The sequence below is a fragment of the Dipodomys ordii genome, unplaced genomic scaffold, assembly GCF_000151885.1.
Source record: "Dipodomys ordii isolate 6190 unplaced genomic scaffold, Dord_2.0 Scaffold120, whole genome shotgun sequence".
Lineage (NCBI taxonomy): Eukaryota > Metazoa > Chordata > Mammalia > Rodentia > Heteromyidae > Dipodomys > Dipodomys ordii.
In genome coordinates this window covers 1,016,634-1,031,882 of record NW_012267336.1, presented here as the reverse complement: position 1 = coordinate 1,031,882, position 15,249 = coordinate 1,016,634, and the positions used below count along the sequence as shown (strand labels likewise).

The following is a 15,249-nucleotide window of genomic DNA, read 5'->3' as shown; positions in this document are numbered from 1 at the left end:
CCTCAGCACCACATAAGCAGAAAAAGCCGGAAGGGGTGCTGTAGCTCAAGTAGTAGAGCACTAGCCTTGAGCTGAAGAGCTGAGGGACAGCGCCCAGGCCCAGAATTCAGGCCCCATGACCGACAAATAAAAAATTAAAAAAATACATTAATATAGTTGGCCCAAAGAGAAAACAAAACAGTAGGCTGGGAACTCTAGAAGAACCTGGAGCTCTTGGCATCTTAGAACCATCTTACCTTCCCATACTAAATCCTGAAGTACTTGCTATGTCAGATGGTGGATTTTTTTTCCCCTTATTGCCAGAGCAGACATTTTTACTGATATGACGCTCCCCACAGGCAGCCATATTGCCGAGGGCTATTTATACACCGAGTGGACTGAAGTTTGTATTGAGCCAATTCTTAACTGATAAGACTTTGGGGAAGCAAGTGAGTCATGAGGGTGGCACACTCCTGAATGAAATTAGAGATTTTACAAGAGACATGAAAGATGATTTCTTTTTGCCACATGAGGAAGTATGGTAAGAAGACACCTGTCTACAAGTCACGAAGAGGACCTTCACTGGGTCTGCTGATGCCTTCATCTTGGATATCTCAGACTCCCAAATCGAATTCATGGTATTTGTTACAGAAGCCTGAACTACAGCAACATTACCCAGTCCTGGTTAAGTATCATGTAGGGAAGCCACAGCTCTTAGTTCAAACCACCCATATTATATCAGCTGTGTAGGGCTGATAGGATTGACATCCTAGTGACCATATGCTAGATTTCTGCTGCCTCATGAAAAATTAGGGAGCTTTGCTCTAGCTCATCCCTTCTCATAAGCACTTCCCTGGCAAGTTTATTTAGAAGTGATTGCTCTAATCCTTAGCAAGATCTAAAAAATTACCATGTTTTTGGGCTGGGAAGGTGGCTCAGTGGTAGAGTGCTTGCCTTGCATGCCTGAGGCCCTGGGTTCGATTCCTCAGCACCACATAAGCAAAAAAGAAAAAAGCCGGAAGTGGTGCTGTGGCTTAAGTGGTAGAGCGCTAGCCTTGAGCTGAAGAGCTGAGGGACAGCACCCAGGCCCAGAGTTCAGGCCCCCCCCACGACCAGACCCCCCCAAAATTACCATGTTTTTGTTTTTGCCAGTCCTGGGGCTTGAACTCAGGGCCTGGGCAATGTCCTTCAGCCTCTCTGTGCTCAAGGCTAGTGCTCTACCTTTGAGCCACAGTGCTACTTCCAGCCTTTTCTGTTTATGTGGTACTGGGGAATTGAACCCATGGCTTCCTGCAAGCTAGGCAAGCACTCTACCACTAACCCACATTCCCAGCCCTGAACCATATAATTTTTCAATGTATATAGATACGGATTTAAGGAACAAGGCCCATCTTAGCAAGTGGAAAGGAAGTTTGAATTATTGAACTTAAAAGCTGAATAGACCCCTTATTTGTTAATTCTAGTACTTGGAATGAGAAGTTGGTCTTCCTAAATTGCCGTAACCAAATTTTGGTATTTGGTCTTCTCTTATACCACAATCCTTTATTCCTTATCTCATTTCCTTTCCCATACATCCTTACCCAAAGAAATAGCTGGCTTCCCGGCTATACAGAATTACAACTATCTCTGGTTCAGAGTGAAATGCAAGTCCTTTCAGATTATTTCCCTAATAAGGGTCACCTTTAGTTAATAAGTTGATGGACAAAAGTTTACAAATTAAAGTAATATTTAAAATTTTATTTCAGCTTATATGTACAATTTGTTTAAATTGCTGACATAAACCTGTTTAATCCAAAAAAGAAATGTGAAGTACTTCTACCAAAGAAAGAACAAGTTGGTATAGCCTATCCAAAAGTCTTCCACTAGTCTCTTCAGAAGATATAACTGTAGTTCAAGCACAGGTTGGATGTCTTTATCCTTCAGGCTGTAAGAGATTTTCAGATTTAAATTATTTATTTTTTATTTTACTTTTTTGGTTGGTCGTGGGGCTTGAACTCTGGGCCTGAGCGCTGTCCCTGTGCTCTTCAGCTCAAGGCGAGTGCTCTACCACTTGTGCCACAGTGCCACTTCCGATTTTCTAGTGGTTTATTGGAGATAAGAGTCTCACAGACTTCCCTACCCGGGCTGGCTTTGAACAGCGACCCTCAGATCTCAGCCTCCTGAGTAGCTAGGATTACAGGGTGAGCCACCAGCGCCCAGCTTCAGATTTAAATTTCTGAAACTCATTGAACACTGCAGGGAAGACTACTAAGCCTACTTCTAGTATTTCATTTGTTGTTGGATATAATTGATCATAAATGGCTACTAGCATCATGAAGACCTTCTGGAAGGAAGACTCTTCAAGAGCATCACAAAGATCATAAGGATCATAAAGGTGGGAACAGCCAGGTTTCCTGGAGGCACTCTTATTCTACCAACCTCTATGCCATTTCTCTCAAAATGATATTCAGGCCTAAGAGCCAAGAGCACAGTGCACAAACTCATGGAAGATTTTTACAAGAGACTAATACAAGAGGTATTATAAGGTATAATAGTGAGGCATAATCTAAATTATTAAAATGATGATGAGAACTTGAGTGCTCAATTTATTCACATTATTCTATACATCCTGCTTTCTTTCTCATGGGATGATTAGTTAGTAATAAAGAGCATGTTACAGCCTGGTCCAGTAGCCGGGTATCCAGTAAAAACTGTGTCCTCCTTCCTCTCCACTCTCAGGTAAATGAGATTAGTCCTTGAACTCTGAAATTCTTTTATAAAAGAAATGATACTCATTGTTCTATTAGTATCCTTGTCAGTATGATTCTGAATTGCTCTCAGGAATTCCTTCTCTTTTGTAAAACAAACACTTTGTATTGTTTGAAGTACATATGAAGTTTCATTTTTGTTCAGTGTTCTTTTTTTTGCATTGTGAAAAGTATTTCTGAGGAATGGAAACCCCAGAAGATAATGACAAAAAAAAAAAAGTTAAGTAAAAAAAAAAAAGATCCAAAGGCATACTGAAGAAAGGTAACTTGGGAGCCAGAAGGCAGCAAATGCAGCCTCTGAAGAGACTTGTTCTAATTATTACCTAAAAAGTAAAGTTATACAACTACATTCAAGGTCATTGATAAAGTACTACTTTAAAACTAGAAATAACTACACAGTTATGAAGGGCAGGGGAATTGCTGAAACAGGAAAGGAAAATGGACTTAAATAATTTGAATGAGGACACCATCCATCCATCGGTCCTAGATGCTCCAAGTATTTGAGTATCTCCAATTCACTGTTTTCTTTCTCTTTCAGTCTTCACTGCACCTCACAGAAGTGTTCTCACACAACTACACAATAGTTGCTATACTGTTAGGATTCAAAATTTCAATCCAGTAGCCATCAGGATCTTGAATAAATGCCAGACCTTTCATTTTACCTGTAAAGTGAAAATGTTCGTTACTGACAAGTGAGCTCATAAGATGAAACATTTTTCTTAACTTGATTCTTAATTGGCACTTTCAGGAACCACATTATTTTATGTATGGTTTTACTGTTTCAAGTTCCATGTTGTCAGTGTTGCTCAAATGCACATTTTTCATAATGCCCCAAATGTTATCTTCCACACAAAAATGAAAAGCAGCCCTTCTAATGTCAACTGTGGGATGGCCTGCAACTGTCAGAAACCAGGTATTTGCCTCATTTTCTTGTTACCATTTCTACCAAGTCAGGAGTCACTGGAATTGTTTTGTTTTTTTTTTTTGGGTCCGGTTGTGGGGCCTGAGCTCTGGGCCTGGGCGCTGTCCCCTCAGCTCTTCAGCTCAAGGCTGAAGAATCGAACCCAGGGCTTCAGGCATGCAAGGCAAGCACTCTACCACGGAGCCACCTTCCCAGCCCCTGGAAGTGTTTCAAAGAAAAAAACAAAGACTAGGTTCTCAAAGGAGTGAACAGAATAGGTTACCTACACAGCCAAGTCACCCTCATGGTAGGTCTAGAGAACGGGAGGAGCCTAGATTTTGATGACTCCCTGGATCCTGGGTCCAATCTCTGGTGAAACTGCCTTCAGTGCTGTTCTCTGAGATCCCCAGGTATTCTACTTTTCCTAAGCTGGTTGAAGTAGAGTTCTGTCACTTACAACCCAAAGGGTTTTATTTCAACAGGGCATTCTATACAGGTGCTTACAACATTATTTAATTAGGGAAAGGCATAACTACAATAAGTAATAGTCTCACCATCATCAGGTTTCTTCACAAATTTGACTCCTAGTTCTTCAAATCTTTTACAAGCACCATGAACATCAGGAACAGCAATTCCAATGTGACCTTAGGTGACATACCCCGAAACACACATACACACACAGAGAAAAAAAAAGGTAATCACAACAGTGCCACAAGTGGCTTCCAAAATAATTTCAAAACAAAAGGCAATTGAAAACACACTGAGTCAGGTAGGTTCCAAATCTATATTAAAGAATGAATACAGTTATAACTAGCTGAGTATAATGGAATAAATAGTTGGTCTGAATTATAAGTTATTTAAAATAAACCAATACAGGCTCATATAGTTCAGTCCGTTAAGAATAATCTATACCAATGTAGGACTTTAACCAGATCAAGGAGACAGTAAGAGAAGTTATTGTTAACTCATACTGAATAGGTTTACTGGTAGCAGTGACAATATATCAGCCTTTGCCTTGTGGACTTGAGTGATTTTTACATTAAGGCAGAAGTGTACACTACCAGAAAATTAAGATTGCTATTAGCAATAGATTTCTTTGGTTTTGTTTTGTTGTTTAAATTAAAAAGTTTATGGAAGGAGCTGGGGAACTTAAGTGGTAGAGCAATTAAGTTCAAGCCCCACCACTGCAGAGAGTGTGACAGATTGACAATGCCTACTGAAAGTATAATACTAAGGTTTTAAAGTAAAATCATCAAGAAAGAATAAACGCTATATTTAGGCCAAGACTCAAAAATTACATACTCCTAAATAAGATTATTTATGGAAAATAAAGATCACTATATCTCAATAAATTATTCTTAGTAATCATTACTGCTTTAGGTTTATTATAATACTAACATGTACACCATGTAACATCAATCCATACATATTCCATACGAATAGTAAAACATACCAAATCCCCGAGGGTCTGAATTGCCATTGTGGTAACTTTGGGTCTCATCATCTTCCGTGCCCCAATTGCTGCAAAAGAAGGGAAACTAGAACTCATACCTCTGTCCTGCAGAACAGATACCCAAAAAAGAAATCTCCATCTTAAAATCTTCTCCTGTGTACCATTTACACAGCTGATCTAAACCTGCTGCTACGCTATAAATTGTCAACTGTAGACAAGACAAGAGGGAAAAGTATGGTTTTAACCAGATCAAGGATAGAGTAAAAATAGGCACTGGGATAAGCAGCAATACCAGCAACATCCTTTATTGTGCTAAATACATCATATTGGATTAAACTATAAAGTTGAACATTTCCATTTTATAGAAGAGATGTGTACAGAAAGATATAATTTGTCAGGGTCAGCCAATGTCTAGGACTGTTTCATTCTAAGATTTTCTTCTGAGTCAAGACACATTTTGCAACAAATGGTCTTTTAGTAATTAGTAAGGAGTACAAAGAAACACTGTAAAGATACTAAAACTGTAAACATAACAAAAAGGGAAAAAGGGAATTTTTACTTCCATTCTCTTAACTGTTGAAATTATAAAAGTACTTTAATTATAACAAAATGGTTTGACTTCTTGTTTTTCCCTTTCTCTTTTTTTCTTTCCAGTACTGGGGATTGAACCCAAGGCCTTGCACATGTTAGGCAAATGTTCTACCACTGAGCTACAACTCTAGCCTTCCCTGAACTGATTTAATGACTTTTTAAAGAACTTATTTTATACACACACACAAATATATATATATGTATGTATACACATATATAACTTTTAGATAAAAAATGCAACAAAATAATTAAGGACAAAAATTTGAATGATGTAAGATTTTAGAAATAGTATCTGCACATTAATTAATTACAGTTTTGGTAAATACCTCATCAGTACTTAAGGTTTTTATATTCTCTACCTAAAAGACAAATGTTCTTACTGGCCCTTGTGATACTATGGTATCACAAAGACCCGATTATTCTTCTGTCGGTTGTGGGGCTTGAAGCTAGACCTGGGTGCTGTCTCTCAGATCTTCAGCTCAAGACAAGCGCTCTACCACTTGAGCCACACAGTGCCACTTGCAGTTTTCTGGTAGTTTATTGGAGATAAGATTCTCACAGACTTTCCTTCCTGGGCTGGCTTTGAACTTCAATCCTCAGATCTCAGCCTCTTGAGTAGCAAGGATTATAGGTGTGAGCCACCAGCGCCTGGCAGACCCAAAAATTTATATAAAAAGTTTGAAGTCATCTAGGCTAAACAGTGAGTTCAGGAATAGCTTAGGCTACATACTAAGCCTGGTCTCAAAAATCTAAAAACATTCAAACTGTGACAAATTGAATTAAACTAGTAATCAGAAAAAGTGAATGAAGGGGCTGGGAAGGTGGCTCAGTGGTAGAGCGCTTGCCTTGCATGCCTGAGGCCCTGGGTTCGATTCCTCAATACCACATAAGCAAAAAGAAAAAAGCCAGAAGTAGCGCTGTGGCTCAAGTGGTAGAGTGCTAGCCTTGAGCTGAAGAGCTGAGGGACAGCGCTCAAGCCCAGAGTTCAGGCCCCACGACTGGACCCCCCCGCCAAAAAAAAGAAAAAGTGAATGAAGGAAGGAAGGAAGAAAGAAAGAAGGGAAGGAGAAAGAGAGACTCTTAAAGATTTGAATATAGAAAATGATAAAAACTCACTGTGTCAACTCAAGTGTGGCTTTTCTGGAGAATGTCCATGCGATTCTTTCATTTTTCTCTTTGGGGATGTCATTTTTATCCTCATAAGCCAAGAAATAGAGTGAAAATTTCATAGAAGGAAAATCAAGTTTTTGGAGTAGGCTGAAATGAAAAACAAACAGGTAAATTCGTTAAGAGGAAAGACCAATTCATATTAAAATCAATGTAACTTTAATTGAGTGAGACAAGGAAGAGGAAAATCAGTGGAAGAAAAAACTTTTAAAAACAAAAGTGAGCCGGGCACCGGTGGCTCACGCTTGTAATCCTAGCTACTCAGGAGGCTGAGATCTGAGGATCGCGGTTTAAAGCCAGCCCGGGCAGGAAAGCCAGTAGACTCCTATCTTCAATAAACCACTAGAAAACCGGAAGTGGCACTGTAGCTCAAGTGGTAGAGCGCTCGCCTTGAGCTGAAGTGCTGAGGGACAGCGCCCAGGCCCAGAGTTCAGGCCCCATGACTGACAAAAAAAAAAGTAAAACATAAAAATGAAAGAAGCCAGGTGCCAGTGGTTCACACCTGTAACCCTGGCTTCCCAGGAAGCTGAGATCTGAAGACTGTGGTTCTACAGCAGCCTGGGAAAACAAATTGGTGAAATTCTCATCTGTAACCAGCAGAGAGCCGGAAGTGGAGGTGTACCTCAAGTGGTAGAGCCAATCCCAGTCCTGGCACCAGGAAATAAAATACCTTTGTAATTCACTGATTCTTCTTACTTAATGGTATTTAGCTTGAATTACAGTATTTGTTTCTAAGTAGAAAAATGGTATCCTTTTAAAAGATTTTTATCAGTATAAATTATTTGCGTAAGGGGGTTTTCACTGTGACATGTCCATACTTGAATACAATGTACCCCACCCACCGTACTCCCCTCTGTCCCATATAGCCCCTCTTACCCTCTTAAAACAATTTCAATAGGTTTCACCATTCTATTTTCACACACAAATATAAAGTTTCCCTTTTTATTTTTTGACCTTGTTTCTAATCAACAAGAACAAATGGTTGTGGTATTGCTAAGGGAACATTTCTCAAGGTTGACTCAAAATCTTTCAATTAATTATCCCTGCTATGCAATACGCTTCAGCCCACTGAGACCCTGGTACTGACTTACTATTGACTAAAGTACCTCTGGCACCTACTAAATAAAGACATAGACCTTACTGACGCATCTACTGTGACTTGCATTGAATAAATCCTCCACACTATTGTCAGGCTGCACCTATCTGTGAGCTCTTTAAAAATACAGTCAGGGACTGGGGACTTGAGGTGGTACAGTGCCTGCCTAGCAAATGTGAAGCCCTGAGTTAGTTAAAACCGCAGTACTACCAAAAACACAAAAAAAGGTCAGCACTGGAGCCAGTGGCGCATGGATTCAAATTCCAGTTCTGATCTCTGCCAGCTGTGGGGTCTGGGCTCAGTACCATCATCATTTTAAGGTTTGGAAGTTTTCTTATTTGCAAAATGGGAATCAGCCCCACAATGGCCTGCCGTGACTGAATGAAGTGACATGGGAAGTACACCACAAACAGGAAGTGTCCAGTAAGTTTCTTTTCTCCCCTCTAAACATATAAATACACTTACTATTATAAAATTAATGTTATTATATATTGATTCTTTCTTCAAATATTTAAAAACCCATGCTGGTTTATGCTAAATAAATACATTATGCTAAATTCTGGACAGAATCACAAGAAACTATTAACAGCAGTAATCTAGAGAGAAAGGCTAGGAGAAGGAAACTATTGTTCTTTGTTTTCTATTGTTCCGACCTGATCAGATTTTCTTAATAGACAAACACTACTTGAGGTGTTCTCTTAAAGTCAATGGAGGTTATGTAGGCAGTAAATTAAATATCATTTAATTTTGTTCTTCATATTACCAAAACCAATTAAAAACTTCATGTTATTTGGGGAAACAAATCAAGACAAGTAAAACTGCCAGTTATATCTGACAACAGGCAAGAGTGAAGATAAACAAACATGTTAATCTTCCGTGGTTACCAGCTCAGTGGCCATTACCAGGCCAAGGATGAAAGTGCTGCCTACGAAGGGAACAGGCCCTTTGAGTAAACGCATTCATTTTCTGAGCAATAGGCCCTTATATTTATGTTTTCTGAAGTAAACACAAAGCCACAAACTGTCAGAACATTTAAAGAGATCTGAACGAATAAAGGACTTAGATGGAATTTGGTTGCTCATGGGCTTAGGAATAAAGAAGGGAACTTAACCTGTCTACGCAGGCCCCCTTCCAGAACCCTGGCAGAAAGAGTATCTGTTACTTTTAAATGGGCCTGAAAACCTTCCCTGTATTCACACTATGGAATAAACATCAAAGGCTAATGCTTTACTTACGTCATTCCAAGAACTCTAGTATAAAAATCCAGTGACTTCTTAGGATCCTTAATTCGTAGCATGGTCTGCTGTAATAGAAAATCCTAAAAAGAAACAGTTACATTAAAACCATCTTTAAAAACATCTTTAACTTTCACTTGTGCTTCTTATAATAAGATACAAACAGACCACCATTGTTAACATTTGTGTGTGTGTATGTTCCAGTCTTGAGGCTTGAACTCAGGTCCTGGACCCTGTTCTTGTTCTTGAGCTTCTTTTTGCTCAATGCTAGCACTCTGAGCCACAGCTCCACTTCCAGTTTTCTGGTGGCTAAGTGGAGTCTTCTCACAGACTTGCCACTGGCACCTGGCTAGTTCTTACAACTTTCTTTTTTTGGGGGGTGGGAGGGAGGGTTCCGGTCGTGGGGCCTGAACTCTGGGCCTGGGCACTGTCCCTCAGCTCTTCAGCTCAAGGCTAGCACTCTACCACTTGAGCCACAGCGCCACTTCCGGCTTTTTTCTTTTTGCTTATGTGGTGCTGAGGAATCGAACCCAGGGCCTCAGGCATGCAAGGCAAGCGCTCTACCACTGAGCCACCTTCCCAGCCCCCCAATTTTTTTTTTATTTTAAAAGAAAATTATAAATAGTAGCAACACTGTTTGTCACATGTTTGTCCAAGTACAGATTAAAACAAAATACTGAAAATCTGACAAAAACAGCAAGCAACTCTTCCTCTCTGGTAATGTGAGTGACCGGAGGCTTGCCTGTCAACCTCCATGTTTGCTTGGGGAGGCCAAGACCTGGAAATCTTACTGTGCTCTGTCAGCAGACCACAGGCCATTTCCAAGGCAGCACTTGGCAGCCTCATGGGGGAAGCTGTTCTTGGTGCTCCGCCAGTGCACTGCAGTCTCTGAGAAATTACAGGGAAAGACTAAATGCTAAGATGTCCCATATTATTTGAGCAAACACTAATTTATACTGCTCTGAGGAACTTTACAGATAGAATTAAGGTTATTAATCAGTCAGCCTTAAAATACAGAGATTAGAGTGAGTTCAATGTAATCACACAGGGGCCTTAAAAGCAGAAGAGAAAGGCAGGAAAGCCAGAGAGAACACAGAAGAAAGGTGTGGCAAATAACGGAAGCAGGAACCAAGGCAAAGCAGTCTCCCAGTACTAGTTATGAGGTATGGGAGCACAAGATACAAGGAGATGAGACAGATCTCCCTGCAACCATGAGCCAGCCAGGAAACCACAGAAAAGAAATGCCCAGTGGCTCACCCCAGTAATCCCAGCTACTCAGGAGTCTGAGATCTGAGGACTGTGGTTCCAAGCCAGCCTAAGCAGGAAAGTTTGTGAGAGTCTTTATTTCCAATAAACTACCAAAGAAAAGAGAAAAAAGCCTGAAGTGGAGCCCAGGCTCAAGTGGTAGAATGCAAGCCTTGAGCAAAAGAAGCTTAGGAGGGGCTGGGAAGGTGGCTCAGTGGTAGAGCGCTTGCCTTGCATGCATGAGGCCCTGGGTTCAATTCCTCAGCATCACATAAGCAAAAAGAAAAAAGCCGGAAGTGGTGCTGTGGCTCAAGTGGTAGAGCGCTAGCCTTGAGCTGAAGTGCTGAGGGATAGCGCCCAGGCCCAGAGTTCAGGCCCCATGACCGGACCCAAAAAAAAAAAAAAAAGAAGCTTAGGAACAAGGGCCCAGGCCCAGTTCAAGCCCTAGGACTGGCACAAGGAAGGAAAAGAAAGGAAAGGAAAAGGAAAGGAAGAAAGAAGGGGGGGGGAGGAGAAAAGTAAAAGGAATTGCATTCACACAACCAGAGTTTGGAAGCAAACTGGTTTGTTTGGTTTTCTTTTTTCTTTTTTGTGCCAGTCCTGGGGCTTGAATTCTGAGACTGGTTGCTGTCCTGGAGCTTTTTTGCTCAATGTTAGTGCTCTACCACTTGGCTCCCACTTTCAGCTTTTTGGTGGTTAATTGGAGATAAGAGTCTCACAGGCTTTTCTGTCCAGTTTGGCTCTGAACTGAGATCTTAGTGTCTTGAGTAGCTAGGATTACAGGTATGAGCCACTGGCATCCCAGCTTAACATAAGTCCTGGTTTTAAACTTTGATTTTAAACCAATGGACACATGTCAGTCTTTTAACCTAGTGGACGGTGAGCTTATGTACCCCTAACCAATCTACATCCCATAGTATTGATCTTTTCTTCAGTCATGAGGCCTGTAATCTCTCAAGCACAGAGAGGAAAACATACAGATGTGAGAGAAATTATTTTTGAGACAATAGTGGTTTATATGCTGGATCTAAAATCTGTGATACTGAGTAAATCATTACTTTTGTTGAGCCTCAACAAATATTACCTTGAAATACTACTTGAAGTTCTGTCACTCACATAGGTTAGAGAATGTAATATACCTCATGTCATTTTATTTTATTCTTATAGCAGATCTCTGAGCTGTCTTTACTTTCACTGTACAAACTCCAGAGAGTCCTGCCAAGGTTACTGTAACCAATGAATGGAGGATACAAATGGAGGTCATCTGACTCTAAATTCCATACATGCAATGTTTGAAAATCTCTTTTTCCTGTTCTCCAAAGTGCTTTATAATGCCAATAGCTAATTAGTCCACCTTACATTAGAGCTGGTGTATGGGGGAGCCCATTTTGTTTATCTTAGTATTACCCAAAGTGTCAGCCATGTTCTTTTTTTTTTGGTCGGTTGTGGGGCTTGAACTCTGGGCTTGGGTGCTGTCCTTGAGCTCTTCAGCTCAAGGTAAGCACTCTACCGCTTGAACCACAGCACCACTTCCGGTTTTGACTTTGCTGTCTGAACTGGCTTTGAACTGTGATCCTCAGATCTCAGCCTCCTGAGTAGCTAGGATTACAGGCATGAGCCACCAGGGCCCAGCTAGCCACGTTCTTTATAATGTAGATAATCAGCAATCAAGCTGAATTTAGTTCATTGAGGATCCTTTTTTCTCTTCATGGCAAATTCCAAAATTGCTGTTTTGAGTCAGTATCCTAGAAGCAGACAAGGTGGAAGCCAGGTTCACCCTCTCTGGGTGAGTCAACACCTGTGTCTAAATCTCCTTATATGCCTATTAGAGTTGTGAGGATTAAATTAAGTAATTAACTTACAATGCCACACCTGGCCTGGCACACTGACTATACTTCAGCTATTATACATTCCATTTTATGGCCCTACTCAGAACTTTTAGGACTAACACTACTGATCTCAGAAAATAACTCTTAATCAAATAAAGTTTAGATAAGTGTATCTATTTGTATTTCTAAGTATCTTCCTAGAATTGTGTGTGTGTGTGTGAGAGAGAGACAGAGAGTGTGTATGCGCACTAGGGATTGAACCTAAGGTCTCTTGCATGTTTTAATGTGTTCTCTACCACTGAACCACAGTTCCAAGAATCTTTTTTGTTTGAAACAGTCCAGGATATAAAACCCAGTTATGTGGGAAATTAACTCATACTACACAGTCCTGAAATCATTTTGTTTGTTTGAAATAGTCCAATACATAAAATCCTCAGTTATCTGGGAAACTAACATACTAAATGACTTCATTTATACCATATACAATATGTAGGATGATTAAAGGATATCTAAGTTAACCAGAGTTAACAATGTTAACTCTGAGTTAACTCTAAGTTAACCAGAGTTTGCAATGATTAACATTTTTCCTAAGAACACACTAGGTGCTAGTCAAAATTGGAAGTTTCTGACTCTGTTCGGAAGGCAAATCCCCTCTTGCCTTCTTCACAGGTCAGAGTAACTTAAGACCAACAGTAGATCTCCAAGGAATTTACAAAAGATGTAGTTAATGTGAATCACAAGTAATTACAACAGATGTAATCCGCTGACACTGCTGACTCCACAGGTACAAGTCCCGAGGCGTCGGCGGGGCCTGGCCTTGGCACTGCAGGGAGGCACCGCACCTGAGTAAGTTATGGGCTTCAGTGCCGTCCCGGGAAGTAGTGAAAGCGTCACGGGCCACAGGTTCTTCCTCTGACTGGCTCGCAATCGTAAAACCCGAGGGTGAGCGGGGGAATTCCTACGATTCCCCTTCGGTTCGAAGCCCGAAGATCTGTCTCTCCTCCAGGTCGGAGGGGTTGCCGTGGGCAAACAGCAAAAAAAGCCAAGCCAAAGCGGTTGAGCGCGGGGCGATCGCAGCAGTTGGGAGGGGTGAAGCCGGGGGCACAGCGACAAGAGCTTCGGGCCTGTGGCGGGGAGGTCTGGGCGGCTCGTGGCGTCCGACCCGGGAGCAGGAACCTGACCCGGGCTGGCCAGGCTTCTAGCCACGTCCCCAAATAGACAGGACCAGGAGAGCCGCAAGCAGATCCCACGTCCCCGAGCCAACCTAAAGACAAGAGCCCGTGCATCCTACCGGCCGCCCCCTTCCCCGGACTGGACCACATCCACCCTCCTCCCGGCCAGCTCCCGTCCGCCCGAGGCCGGCCGACCTGCAGCAAGAGGCCGCACCGAGTTAGAATTCCGCCCGGGACCGCGTCCTCTGAAGGCGGGAGAAGGGGATCGAGGGCCCACCTTGGTGCTGGGGTCCGCGTCGGAGCAGCAACTGAGAGCGGCCTCATCAGTGAGGCCCCCGGACGCGGGCTGTGATTCTGCCATGGCTGAACTGCACCGTCAGGAACGGCTGCACCCAGGAGCAGAGACACGGCCGACAACCCCCTCTAGCCTTAAACCCGCCTGCCCTCACGTTAGCCAACGCGACGGCGCCGCGGGGGCGGGCGGCAGCCACGTCTAGCCAATCGCTGGGGGGAAAGGTATAGGCTCTCTGCTGATTGGATGCCTGGCCTCGGGGCCCCATGGCTGAAGACTACAACTCCCAGGATGCTTTGCGCAAAAATGAAGTAAGCGCTTTAAAAGAGAAAAAAAAAGTCTGCAGGCGGGAAAGTGAGTTTTTAGTGTGACTCATGACCTAGTTTTGTTGCCATTTAATTATTAAAGCTCAAGGGCTGGAGATGTGGCTCACTGGTACAGCACTTTCTTTATACCATAAAGAAAAATGAGAAGGGAAAAACTTTAAAACATATAGAATAAGCAGGACATAGTGGCAGAGGTTGTCCGGAGCATGGACCAGGACAAAACGAGACCTTATCTCAACAAGTTGTAGAAAAATACGTGTAATACAAATGTCATTTTTGGAAAGTTTAGAAATACGAAAAACAAGGTCGTGTGTTGTGTATGATGGAACACTCATCTAATAATGACATCAGAAAATGCCCCAAAAACAAACAATTCCTAACAGGAACATGATTTCCCCTGAGGAGCAGCCCAGGAAGCTGCCTCAGACTTCCAAATCAATGGAAAAAACAAACAAAAACACAACAAACAGCACAAAAAATGACAAAAGAGAAAAGGATCAGTTTATAAAAGAATACATTTTTGAGTATACAGAGAATCCTCTTTGATACCCTTGAGATGGAATGAAGTTAAAAAGTATCTGTGAGGATCAAGGGTTGATGTGCATGAAGAGCAACTGAAATTCATATGCAATATTTGAAGGATTGACTCCCATTCTATTACCCCAGGTATGCATGGATGTGCTTTGACACAGGCAGGAAAATCCAACCTGAACCTGGCTGTAAACATTCCATTCTGGACCTAGCCTGTAAAGCTGAGGCCAAGCTGTGAGGCTAAGAAAGCATTAAAGAGGTTGGAAGACAGAACTAGATCATGTGAAGGTCAACTGTGTAGACAAGACAGATGCAGAGCTGTTTGAACATTAAAAAGGCCTAAGACCTTAGATAAGGAAATACCCTATTCTCTGCCTGCATCTACAGTCATCCTCCCCCCCACCCCTGCCCCTCCTTACACTAAACCCAAGTAACCTCTGTTTCCTTATTCAAACCCATAGAAACCCCATTCTGGGCCCACCTCCTTGCACAAACCTCCTTTTCCGTGGGAAGGTTTGTTGCCCCTCACAGCTGTACCTCAATAAACAGCCCTAGCCTGTTGACAATGGAGTCTGGCTTTTTCCTTTTCCTTTCTCCTCCATTTTTCTTTTCTTTTCTTTTTTTTTTTGGGGGGGGTGGGGTCCAGTCATGGGAACTGAACTCTGGGCCTGGGCACTGTCCCTCC

General features: G+C 42.0%; 1 protein-coding gene across 1 annotated transcript; it reads right to left on the bottom strand.

Moving 5' to 3' along the window:
- Nucleotides 1-2,546: 2,546 nt before the first annotated feature.
- Nucleotides 2,547-13,848, bottom strand: Glo1 (glyoxalase I). The gene is made up of 6 exons (XM_013029653.1): nt 13,693-13,848; nt 9,170-9,252; nt 6,788-6,928; nt 5,081-5,148; nt 4,182-4,271; nt 2,547-3,388 (listed from the first exon to the last, which is right to left on the bottom strand). Exons 1-6 carry the CDS (start codon nt 13,774-13,776, stop codon nt 3,300-3,302), a joined length of 555 nt encoding a protein of 184 aa, XP_012885107.1. The 5' UTR covers nt 13,777-13,848; the 3' UTR covers nt 2,547-3,299.
- Nucleotides 13,849-15,249: the final 1,401 nt, after the last annotated feature.